Raw genomic sequence first — 13,357 nt, 5'->3', positions numbered from 1 at the left:
GAAACTTCTCCTCTGTACCATTTCCCCAGTATGAGCTATGCAAGGAGCTTACAAAAATACATACAACTGTTCCAGATGAGCCCACTCATTGTGCATCTGGAGGCCTGAGCTTGGGTGTCACAGTTACTGTAATTTTAAGAGTAAAGAGGTGAAGGAATTCACACCACCCCATATCCCAGCACCACCAGATGCTCTCCAGACTGACAAGGGAATGAAACAATTGTGACACCTAGTTATGTATCTGCAATGCATTTAATAAGAACGCTGGGGAATTGCATGTCCCCAGGGCACATCTCTATCCCATTAGCTGTTTGTCAGTCATCATGCTTATTTTAGCTGGAAATGTTATCATTTGGGTCCTTTTTTCATGATTTTAAAGATTTAGGATGAGGGCAGTTATTCCAATGTGCATACAAAATTCCAGTGACTCAGATGGCACTGATTTATTAGGGAACAGCTCTTGAAGAACTTCAGCATATCTGGATCCAGAATCTCATCCCTCTTTCACATACTTTTAATAAATGTACAGCTTGGCAGCAAGACCTTGAATGAATGCATGTTCCCTCCTGTTGAGAACTCCTAACATCCTCCTCTAGTACAAAAGCTGCAAAGATTGGATCTGCAGGACAGTAAGAAGCCAGGACCACAACATTTTATTCACTCTCTGGGATGCAAACAAAGGAAACCAGAGCAAGTCCCTGCCTGCTGAAATTCCAGGGGCTTGCACTCAATTACAGTGAGGCATTTTCAATCTTTGCTTGTATACATCAGCCCTCAGGCAATTTTGCTTTAAGTTAGTTATTATTAATAATAAAGGATTTACTACCAATACTTCTCATTAATTTCCATGGCAATATTGCCTGAAACAAGATAGATGACAGGGCTTTGAGTTGTGTAACCAAAGTTCGTAACGTGAAGGAATGCACTCCAGGAAAAGTGCTCAGATAGTAGGGAGTGACAAACCTTGCATAACCTTCCTAAAGCTCAGCTTCCCTTCACAGCTAGAGAGCTGCATTCCTAATGTTTGGAGAGTATGAAGACAGGCTGAGAAAGCTGGGGCTGTTCAGCCTGGAGAAGAGAAGGCTGCGTGGAGACCTCAGAGCAGGCTTCCAGTATCTGAAGGGGGGCTATAAGGATGCTGGGGAGGGACTATTCATTAGGGACTGTAATGATAGGACAAGGGGTAATGGGTTGAAACTTAAACAGGGGAAGTTTAGATTGGATCTAAGGAAGAAATTCTTTACTGTTAGGGTGGTGAGGTACTGGAATGGGTTGCCCAGGGAAATTGTGAATGCTCCATCCCTGGCAGTGTTCAAGGCCAGGTTGGACAGAGCCTCGGGTGATATGGTTTAGTGTGAGGTGTCCCTGCCCATGGCAGGGGGGTTGGAACCAGATGATCTTAAGGTCCTTTCCAACCCAAACTATTCTGTGATTCTATGGTTTGCACATTCAGCCTGTGTCTTCTGGGACACAGTCTTCAGCCTTCAGCATGCTTCAGAGCTTTCCTTAAAACATTTCACCCACCGTTTATTCATTTATATTCCTTCTAATGACGCACTGCTGGAGCTGCCATAAAGGAAGAGGCAAGAGGAATATAAACACCATTAAAAAGAAAAAATTACAAACATATTAATTTCATCTTCTGTGTCTATCTTGTTAAGAATATTGTTTCCGTAGAAAGCAGGAAAGACACCATGACTGATTTAGATGTTAAATTAGACTTTCACTCTATCAGTAAACACTGAGTACCTTTAGAAGTCCAAATAAAGCTTTTCTGGTTATATGGCCATTTGGTTCAGTAGAATAGTGGCAGTCAGTGCGAAGTAAAACATTTCTCAGGATCTAAAGAGAGATGTTATGAGCAAAGAGGAATTTGAGTGGGTGTAAATTCCTTGCTCTTCAATGTTGGTAGGATTATATCTCAGCTTTCAGATCAGGGAAAGGATGTTACAGGCATAATGGCAGGGACTATCAATCAGATAACTAAATCTAATTACAGAGTTACTAGATATAACTAGTTAACATCAGCTACATGAAGGCAACTGGCCAAGTGCCACAGCAGAAACCAGTTTCAGAGAAACAATTCCTTAACACATTAAACAGCTTCTTGTAAGGACTGGTTTCAGATCAGACAGCAGCCTGTTCTTGACTAAAAGACACGTAGCTCAGGCAGAGAAAGAATTGTAGCTGAATCACTTATTAACAGTAACAACAAATTCAGCTTTCTTATAGAAAGAACTGCACCAAAAGGACAGGATAATGATTCTCCATTTCAGCAGAAGGATTTATTTTCTGAGGGAGTAAGTCAGTAATAAAACATGTTCTGGGTAAATAAATTGCCTTAATAGAGTCATTGAAGGGAACAGGGGCATGGGCCCCTAGTTTGCACATCCTGATTTTAACAGAGTTTGTGATACACTGGTAAGCACAAATCAGTAATTGTTTTTCTGGCTTTTAGTACATTCCAGACATGGTCTAAGGCATCTCTTTCAGACATCCCAAACTGTGAAGCACCTGTGTGTGTGACTGCAGCTGCAGGACAGGCGACAGGCAGAAAGATGCTCAGGAGTGATGGAGACAGGTTGTGGGCCTTGGCTGCCACTGCCCCAGCCTGCCCTCCTCTGAGCCCCAGGGACAGGTTCAGCACCTCTGCAGCAATTAGCCAAAATCAAGGGGAACCCTACTGCTCCCTACAAGTGCCTGACAGGAGAATGGGGTCAGGTGGGGTCGGTCTCTGCTCCCAAGGAACAAGGGATGGGACAAGAGGGAACGGCCTCAAGCTGCACCAGGGCAGGTTTAGATAGAGCTGAGGAACAATTCCTTCCCCGGATGGTGCTCAGGCATTGGAACAGGCTGCCCAGGGCAGGGCTGGAGTAACCATCCTTGCAAGTGTTCACACACCATGGAGATGCGGCTTCAGTGCCATGGGCTAGTGGTGGCCTTGGCAGTACTGGAGAATGGTTGGACTGGATGAGCTTAAAGGTCTTTTCCAACATAAATGGTTCCATGATTACTAAAGGGCTTAGCATCAAAGCGGTGCTCATAGAGGGTGGGCGAAGGGAAGGTGCACAAAACACAACCCACTCACTGGCATGCTGAGTGTCTATGTGGGGACCACACCACCTCCCACCCACCCGCACTGCCATTGCGCCTGCGCAGGCGGTGCGGGTCCGCGCACGCGCACTGAGGGGCCGGCTGCCAAGCCCCGCCCTATCACTAGTAACAACAGGCGGCGGCGGCAGCCGGTCCCCTCCCCTGCCGGAACCGGCGCTGCCCCGCGCCGGCATGAGGCCAGAGCGCGGCCGGCCGTCGCTGCGGGAGGCGGTAAGGGTCCCTGCGCCGGTGCTGCACTCCGCTTGCCTCTTCCATGCTCCTGCTCCTTCCATGCTCCTCGCCCCTTCCCCTCAGCCGTCGCCAAGTTTCCCTCCGGTTCCCCTCAGCGTTAGCGCGGCCGGGCCGGACCCCCGCGGGGAGCCTGAGGAGCGGGCGGCGCTCCCTGTGTGGTGGCGAGGCCGGTGGTGGGGGGTAACGGCCCCCGGGGGCCGGCCGCACTGTCCGGGCTGTCACAGGTGCCCGCCGGGCCCCAGCTCCTCCCGGAGCACCGGCCGGGCCCGGGGGGGGGAACACCCGCACGGCGGGCGGGGGCTGCGCTGCCCTGGTCCCCACGGGGAGGGAAGCTCCGGGCTGCTTCTTTGTTGTGTAACTCTTCTTCTGTAGGGGCTTGCGGCTCTTTTTGCTGATTCAGGTGTTACTTTTCGAAAGGTGGGGTAGTCACGGGTAAATTCCGCTCTTGCCGAGGACGGCGGGTGAACTTTCTTGGATTTACTCTTGGATTTACTGTTGCCTGCTTCCCGGGGCTGGGGAGCTGCCTCTGCCCATCTGCCGCACTCCGTAGCCGGAGCTGATAACGCTCTCCAGAAGCGCTGTAGATAACGTGAGGAAGCAGTAAAAAGAATTAAAAGTAATGCTTAAAGTACTGAAATAAATGCATTTCTCACTGAAGTGAGCCTGGCTAGCAGCGCGGGGTTTATCTGCCAATGCTGATGCCAGCGTTTTTCAATAAACGTAATTGCATTCAGGAAGGTTTGGGTCACTTTGCTGGGGAAAGCAGACACAAAGCCTTTGGAGTAACTCCGGGCCGGTTTGCTAGTGATTTTTTTCTGAGTACATGTTGGAATGTTTGTAGTTCCTCTAAGTTTTTCTCTCCAGCTATGTCTTCTGTTTCAAAAGCCTCGATTTGGAAATGAGAAAGGAATGCATTATATCATATATCGTGCTGTAGTGATCCATTTATTTATTTTTTTCTGAAAACAAGGGGATCTAACACTCGTTTAATGCTTTAACCTCCTTTTTTGTTTTATTTTTAAACTATCCCAATTCAGAATGCTCTATAAGCGAGCAGCCCCCTTTCCATGCTGGGGCGACTGGGCAATGCTTTTCTGCCTTCAGCTGGCATGTGTCAATGTTTGTTTCTCGGCAGCAGCACAGGAAGTCTCACCATCCTGATGAGGAGTCATAAAGTGTGTTTTAGATCTGTTACTAAAACTGGACTGAAAGTGTGCTAATTTTGTGTTACCTTTGGAAAAAATTAAAAGTCAATTCTGACAAAAATATATGTAGCTCTTTAGGGCCCCATTGCATCTTGAAAAGGAAAAAGTCAAGGACTTGTGAAGGATTTCCTGTAGAATTGCTAGCGGGGGATCACGCACAGGATAATTTTAAGAGAGTGAAAATGGCTTCCTGCATTTGACAGATGGCTTTAAAAATTTCTTTTTCAGGTTTGAGTTGAGCTTACTAACTGCAGCAATGGTGCAGAAGTACCAATCCCCCGTGCGGGTGTATAAACACCCTTTTGAGTTAATTATGGCTGTAAGTATTCATTTTTACTGTAATTTGCTTCCTTGGCAGTTTCTTGCATTGCAAAGTACAATTGGAAAGGGCTCTGTCTGATAGGTACTGTAGAACAGACATCTGAAGCAATATGTAAAATACCAGATGTTGATGGTTTCTTCTTTAACTGGAGTATTTTTTTACCCAAAGTTTAGATATAGCTTGTAGATTTATTTTAAAGTTAAAGCAAAAGCAGATTTGAAGCGTACTTCCAGCTGATTACTGGGAGCAATCTATTCCAGCATGGGTGAAAGTGTCAACTACGTTGATTAAAAGATTGGTGTGGTTGTGTCCTCATCAGAACAGAGTTCATAGGACTGCAGAGCACAAAGCCATGAAGGCAAGGATAAGCTTAAATGAAAGGAGAAAGCATTCAGACCATTGCTAATACTTTGGGGTGGGGGTGGAAAAAGTTGATTGGGTGGTCAAAGAGATGAACAATAAGCCTCTTGGTGGCATGGTTGCTAATTTGTGTGCTAGTGCTACAAATGGTAACAAAACCTCAAAATCCTTATCAGGTTCCTTCTTTTTTCTCTCTCTCTTCACCTCTCTTTTTTCTTTTAGAAAACAGAAAGGAAGTGTATTTGACATTTTAAGGTATATTCAGCCAGAGGCGCAGCTGTGTGGCTCTCATGAGTTACAAAGTGTGGTTAGGGAGAGCAGCCAGGTTAGATTCTACATGATAAAAATAGTTAAAACTAAATAAGAATCTAAACAGAAGTTGATTTGTTTCTCTTGCTGGAAATACTATGTTTAATGGCTTCAGAAGAGAGTTTTAGTAATGTTCATAGTGTAAATATTTAGATAGATCGCATGGTTTGGAGTGCAGAGGTCCTTTCAGAAGTGATCCTTTGCAGTCACAGGGCAAAAAAGGGTTAGGTCACTCTAGAGGGAATACTTCAGTTTCTTTTTATCTTATTCCTAAAGCTGCCTCCTGTATTACACATGCAATTCTTACTCTTACGAACACTTCAGGGCAGAGAGTGTTTATTTTCATGAGTGGTGAAGAATCTGTGATATGTTTAAGCTCTTTTAGGACCTTGCTACACTGTGACAGCTAGGCTTCAAGTGGTTTGTAATTTAAATTTGTTTGTGTAACTTTAGCCTTCAGTGAAGTATACTGGTTCTTGTTCTTGGATCAGTCAACCAAAATGAGTTTTTTGGAGAAAATTCTCTGGCTGTTTGCTGAACCAATGAATCTTTAACTTACTGTTGAATCGAAGGCAAAAATTCTTCTTTTAAGTTACTTCAAGGGCATTTTGAGTCAAAATGTTGACATCAGGGTTTTTCACAATGGGTCTGATTAGAAAAACTTCTGACTATTAATATTAATTTAGTTCTCAAACTGTTCTGTATCTTGGGGATAACAATTGAAGAATAAACTTTAACAAATATTAAGTCTTCTTACATGAAAGCTTCTTGGGAAAGAAGGAGGCTATACTACATACGTAACTAGGATAAAATAATAGTTGAGAAATAAAACAACGAACTAAGAGAAGAAGCATATTTATAAAAAGGAGCTGAACAGGATGCTTTCTGAGACTAGAAGTTTAGATTAGTGATCACACATACGACTTTTTTCACCTGTTAGGACAGCATGTTATCACATGAACTTGTTCAGGATGTGATCGGTGGATGAACATCTTTTTCCTGCATGCTGCTGCTTATTGGCTATTAAAGGATGCAAAATTCCTGGTGATGGTCTATCAAAACTGCTCATGCATTTTCCAAAGCATGCAGAGGAGTCCATCCAGGAGCCAAATTCTTTAAACAATATAAATAGTATATGATATTTTAATACTTTTTGTTACTGTTTTCTCTTGGTTGAGTAGTGGTTGCATAAGTGGAAGTATTTCTGGAAGGACTATTTGTGCCAAATTTTGTGCTTGCTAAAGCGGAAGCACTATGTTGCATATTCTCGGCAAGAAGGTGCTATAAATGTTATTTTAACAGTGCCAGCAGCTTTTCTGAAACGAACACATCCCTGTGTATACCAAGCTTGAATTTCAAGCACCTAACAAATGGCTTTAACAGTATGGTGGTTTATTTGATTTTTCACTATCCCTCTCTTTTATTTGCACCCAGCCTTTGAAAGAATGTGTCCTCAAATAGAGGCTTAAACCCATATACCAGAGATGCTCAGCTGTCATTAAAAAGCCTTTCAAAGAAACCTCTGGTCAATGTGTCAGCAATGTTTTTTTACTGAGCTGTCTAACAAAAATCAGTGTTTCTAGGATGGGTCTTGTTGTGTAGGATCTCATCTTTGTCTGAAGGTGTTGAGTCCTTCTAAAGATTCTATTTGGAAAGTCATCCTCCCTTAGAGTCCCTTAGGAACTAAAGAGATAATTCATTCTATAGAGAGTAATGATCACCAGTGTCAGTGAAGCTCATGTGAACTGTAAAGAGTTCCTGGATGATACATGTTCCAGTTACAAATTGGAGCTCATAAAGTCAAACTAATATTTAGCTTTCAGATAGAGGAATCAGCATAAAATTCTTTAAGCAGCAAAGTGACTGCCACTTGCAGAGTGGGTCATTTACACTACAAACTTCCTATTTGCATACTTTTCCTGGGTTTCAGAGGTACTTGAGGGAGAATAAAGTACAATCAGCATCCCATTCATGCTGCTCTAGTGTGTTTTGAGAGAACTTTGTTCTCGCTGAAGGGTGAGTGCAGCTATATTAAAACCAAAAATGGATTTAATTCCACTTTGATCTAAACCAAGATTGACAAGTGTTTTGCAGGCAATTACGATATAAAGACTTTTAAAATAGACACAGTGAAAATTCTTGTTCTAAGTTGAATTGGTGTTGAAAATAAGTTTTCCTTATCTCCTTCACTGAAATCCAGAAATTGTTGAACCCTAACATATCTCTATGACAGCATACTTCAAGGCACAGCCCTTTATCTCTCAAATCTGCAACAGAATTAAAGTTCTGCTGTTGGTATAGAGTTGGTAGATCCATTGTTGCATGCTTCTTACCTTCCTTCATCATTAAAGGCAAGCCACATGACATTTAATATAATACTTCCCTTGAAGATTTCCTTTTACTGGCAAATTGTTTGGTTCCAGATAATGTCTAAGTAACTTTAAAAGCAGTAAGAACTGGATGTGGATCTTCTAATGAAACTGCCTCCTGAATGTGAAAAAACTCTAGAATCATAGGCTAAAAATTATCACATCTTGTCTGACACACCTCACACAGGCAATATGATTTCACCAAATGGTTACCAGCGCTGACACGATGAATTTTGGCTGCTCTGTGGCTCATCTGTCATAAACTATTTCTAGAAAACTCTCCATATGTATGTGTGTGTATATATATATATATATTTTAAAATCAAAACCCCAACTTGCACAGTTGTTCATCAGAGTGAGTAGAATCTTGCCTCCTTTTTCCTCCTGTTCATGTTGAAGTTTATGTAATGCTGGAAGCAGCTGAAATGTGGAAAAATGACTGTTTACTTAGACTCACTTGTCAAGTTACCAAGGTTAAATGTATTGGAGAAAAACCTGAGAGGCTGCTTTTATAAATCTTTTCAAGATTATCGATTCAGTTTTTTTATACTGGCTTAAAGAGGCTTACATTTAAATTAATATAAGATCTTTGCTGAATAAGTGGTTCTTAATGTTAAAAGACAGATTAAAAACTTGAATCTATCTTAACACACACGAGGCTAAAATTAACATTGGAGCTTCACAGTTCATTTTTAGTCTGGCATGCACTGGGTAGTTCCCCTGGAGTTTAATTTCCAAAGTAAATTTAAATAATGAATAATCAGTTACTATGGCATTCCAAAGGTGGAATTAATGCTGACCGGAGAAGATTTTATTTTATTTATTTAATTTCTGGAAGTTCTGTGGTAAGTGTATTTCTCTTCAGGCAGTTTAGAAAATGTCCTATTTACAGCTGCAAATTACTTAGTTTCAGAAAGAAATATAATAGTAATGTGAATGAACACAGCAAATGTGCTCTAAATGTGTCCTGCTACATTTAGTCAAATCTACAGAGATTTTTAAGACCTCATGGCTTTGTGAAAACTGAAATGTTTCCTCTCTGCCTGTGACAGGAGACAGACTTCCAAGGGTATTTTTCCTTCTTCTGAATACCTAAAATAGGGTTTCCACTTTAATAAAGTTGCTGGCATCTGTCAGCTTCCACTGGTGCCAAACAATGTAGGTAAAGTAGGCCATCAATGTCAGGAGCTTGCAGTTGTGGAAATAACACGGTTCATTTTGATTTTAAAATTGCAATTAATCTTGCACTTACTTGGGGCTGAAAATTGCCTCCCTCTGAACTACGTGTTCTCATCATAATCCTTTAAAAATGATCTCACATTTTTCCTTTGTTCTGATAGAATATCTAAAGCATGAATCTTAATAAGTATGATGTGTAGTGCCCTTTTGATTAGATTTTAATTTTAATGGCTCAAATTTGCTGCTTTTGGACAAGAGGCTGACTGCTTTTCTGTGGTTTTACAGACCTGAAAAAAAGTATGCTTAAAGCAAATCTCCATGATTTAAAGTGTCCTTAAATTACAGGAAAGGGATAATATTGTATATGGCATAAATAAGCTTCAGGGATAGATTAGATCAGAAAAATTGTTTTAGAGAAATTGGTTTTGGTTTTTTTTTCTTTTAGGTTTACAAATCAAACTATAATCCCTTGATCTAGATTTGGGATGAATTTCCTAATCGGGCAGTACATAATCTTTTAATTTTAAAGGTTATTACTTTAAAATGTCATTTTAAAAAGAATAACTGTATCAAGTTAAGTGCCAAGTCTGCTCATAGATCCCTACAATTTTTGTTCTTTCTAATCTTTTTTTTTTTTCTTGGAAAAACTGCATTCAGCAAACCATGTGAAGGGGCTGAGAGGCTGAGGAGCAAAAGGAAGCCATTCTCCAGGTGCTTTTGAAAGCACAAAGTGAGCTTTAAGTGTACAGAGGGTTTATACCACCAGTGTGGTGCACTTCCTTGAGGCTTTATCTTGGATACCCAAAGCCTGGGGGTGGGAGCAAGCTGAGCTTCCACTCCTTAACCTGCTCAGCTTCTGTCCTATGACTCCCAGACTTTCATCAAACTTTGCTTCCTGTCTTTGTTGAAAATCCAAGGTTATTTGTTCCAGTGAGGTGGAACAGTGCCTTGTATGGATTTTCTTATTTTATACTAAGTGTCTGCAGTTCAGCTACTGGTTTATGTCATTGTTGATGGTCTCTTGTGTTAGCACATGTAAGGACAAGTGAATTTTTAGCCACTTGTTTGGAATGAACAGTGTCTAACAGACGTAAGAGTTAAGTTGAGCATTAGGGGAAAATATTGACTTAGCCTGCTTAATGTGCAATTCATGTGTTGTTTCATGGCCCTCTTAGCTATTTCCACGGCTAGCTGCTTCCTGGTTTTTGTGGGCAAACACATGATCTCTGACTATAGCTGACAGCTGCAGTTCTGCTCACCAAATGCTTTGAATCAATTGTTTTTAGCAAGTCTTTTATGCTTGAAAAGCTAACCCACCACTACTGTCAAACTCTGAAAGGTGTCAATGGAAGAGAAATATGTATCAAAACAGCTCTTGTTCCTTTGTTCTAAAAGCACTCCAAGCTTTTCACCCTCTGCAGGTGTTTTAGCTCTGAGACTGGTACAAAGTGCTGCTCTAGGATCTGTTGATCAGCCAAGTGACATTGTCTTTGAGTTTAAATTTTGAAACACACTGGAATCTGGCAGAAAGGAAGTGGTTAACACATTCTGCAGAGTCCTAGACACTATGATACTGTAGTTACCATCTGGAAAAGGTATAACATCATGCTCCTAATTTAACATGCAGTTAGCCATTAAACAGCACATGTAAAAGCCTTCAAAAGCCCTGTGCGAAAGAGATATGGTGTATTTATTTTTTGTTTTGAAAGCATGGCCACTGAGAAGCCAGGGGTTGCTTGGGGATCAGAGGCACTGGCTGCAGATTAGAATGAGGTGTTTCCATATGGTACAGCCAGTTATGTGCACTTCCGGCATGAGCAATCTGCTCTTCCTGTTCTTGTGGAGCCCTTACTGCTCTCTTACAGCAGAATATTTGAACTGCTGTGCTTTTAGGAAACAAGAATGCCAGGAAAGAGGAGGGAGAAGGAGAGCCTGAGGGGCTGGAGGTGACCCACAGGACATTCAGTCAGAGTGTAGGTTTTGGAACGCAAGATTGAAGGGTATTCATTGTAACCAAGGCTGGTTTTGCTTTGCACTAGGTTTAAATTCAGTATGCTTCTGGAAGGAGGGCAGCGATGTGATCTTAAAACTTGTGTTCTGAATATAAAATGAATCTTATGAGAATTTGCAAGGAAATGTGTTAATTAGCTGCAGTTCAAATTAATTACAGGTTAGTTTTAAATGGTCTCTTTTCTCCCAAGTGTCTTCATATTTTTCATGTAGTTCAAAATTAATGTGTATATATTCTAAATTAAGAACTAGGCTGTTAAGCTGAATTATGAACTTTTTATCTCGTTTTCGTGATACATTTAAGGCAGGTCAGGTTGGCAGCTCAGTTAAAATGTTAAGGCCTTAACATTACATTACAGATAATGTGTTGCTTTCTCACAGCCAGTTCACATGTGGCTGGTTTTGGTTATAATGAGTAGTGTTTGAGGTGAGAGTTGTGCTGATGGAAGACACCGTGGCAGCATGGCTGGGAAGCTTCTGTTGGAAGGGCTGGCTGGCATCATCCAGCTGCACTGCAGCATGGAGGAGCCTTGCCAAAAGGGTACAAGCAAGCAATGAGCCATCAAAATTGAGATGAGGTCTCAATGTCTTGTCTTTTCTCTGCATTGCTTTTGCTTGAGTAATGCTGATTTCAGCCTGGTCCACAGAGATTTTCAGCTTGTGGTTCATGAGCGTGCTGTAAGGGTCAGAGAAACACAACCAAATATATGGTTTCCCATTATAGCTGTTGGTGTACCAGCTCATTCCTGTTGCTTTCTTGCAAAGGCATGTTCATCAGCAAGGCAGATTAGAGAGGTAGGCGAGTCAAAAGCTGACTTAGAAAAAAGGGGAAATAACCCCCTTGTCAGTCTGATTTCCTCAGCAGGCTCACTTAGGGCTGGTGAACCCTTCTGCAGTGTCAGTGAACTGACGGCAACTGGCCACAAGAAGGAAGGAACAAGTCAGCGGGGCATTTGTCAGTGCATGTTGCACTGTGGGAGCCCTCCATTCCATGGGGAAATAATTAGGGAGCTGCCATTTGAAAAATGCTTGTAAAATTGCTGTAACAGTAAATGAAGGGGCTTAGGAACTTAATGCAGCAGTCTTCAGGCCTGGTATTATTTAGCAGTGCAAAGTACTTGTAAATTGTGGTTAATGGCTTGGAATTGTGGATTCTGAGAATTACTTTGGCATTAAGGGGAATCTGTCCTAAATGAAGCAAAGTAAAAGGTATTTTGGATGATCTAATTGGGTAGCATGCCAGCTGACTCCTTGGCTTCCTTGCTTTGTATTCAGGTGGGAAACTTCAGAGCTGACCATTTTCTGTCCTGGATTTCTCTTGGGTTTTACTTCTTAATTGGGTTTGGGGACTATATATCAGTAAATTTGAAAATAAAAACATCATAGGGCTGTTGGAACCTGACATCTTTAACTGGTGACAGCAGAGGAATGGTGGGAAGGAGCAAAGAGAAGCTATCCTTTTGTACTAAAAATGAATTCTTATTTAAACTCTTGTAATTCTTAATTATATCTGCTTGGGTTCTCTGAAATCAGCATTTCTGTCATGGTCAGATTGGTAAAGTTAAATATCTACATCTGGAGGGTTATGTACAGTTTGGGTTACTTGTTGGGGAATTAAACTTTTCATTTTGACATTACTTACATTCTCAGAAGTTGTATATAGATGCTTTTTGGAATGAGTGCAGATCAATCTGTGTAACAGTTAGAAACTACATTGCAAACCTCTTAACATTTCAGCCTCTCTGTGCCTGATAACTTTTCTGCCTTGCCTACTGCTGCTGTAATATATCATACTGCTTAGATAATAATCCATGTCATTTTGTGAAAATGAACATTTCTCTGGTGATGGCCAGGATGGGGATGTGCCATTTCTGTTTGTTTATGACACAAAAGAAGGGGAGCAGTTAGCTGCCTGATGAGAACACTTCCTTTCTTGAGTGCATTCTGTCTCTTCATTTAGTGTAAAATGTGAATGCCGTAGACATTAAGTGCAGTTCAGGAACATCAGTCAGCAAAATCCTTTCCAGAGAACATTTTTTTTTTGGCTGCTTCATTCAGTGTGTAAATTATACTGTTTAATGTGCAAAACTCTCTTTGCTGTTCAATTTATTGGCCTGTGGATAAATTCTTCATTACTGAATCCATGGCTCTATGAAATTACTTATTTCTATTGGAGTGTTTCATGGTCTGCATGATGCAGCCACTGATGTTGTAATGAACAGAATTTAAAGCAATTTTGCTTGAACTTGTTTGTTCTG

At 41.4% G+C, this 13,357-nt stretch overlaps 1 protein-coding gene across 1 annotated transcript in view; it reads left to right on the top strand.

The window, feature by feature from the left end:
• The first annotated feature begins 3,199 nt into the window (after nt 1–3,199).
• The window catches only part of SEC14L1 (SEC14 like lipid binding 1), a 42,552-nt gene continuing 32,394 nt past the window's right edge, over nt 3,200–13,357 (top strand). Inside the window, exons 1-2 of the mRNA XM_005144215.3 lie at nt 3,200–3,324; nt 4,779–4,869. Coding sequence (XP_005144272.2) covers nt 4,807–4,869 — 63 coding nt within the window. The 5' untranslated portion in view covers nt 3,200–3,324; nt 4,779–4,806. The remainder of the gene's footprint in view (nt 3,325–4,778; nt 4,870–13,357) is intronic.

Source organism: Melopsittacus undulatus, chromosome 11 (assembly GCF_012275295.1).
Source record: "Melopsittacus undulatus isolate bMelUnd1 chromosome 11, bMelUnd1.mat.Z, whole genome shotgun sequence".
In the NCBI taxonomy this organism is placed as follows: Eukaryota; Metazoa; Chordata; class Aves; order Psittaciformes; family Psittaculidae; genus Melopsittacus; species Melopsittacus undulatus.
This window is presented reverse-complemented; position numbering and strand designations above follow the sequence as displayed.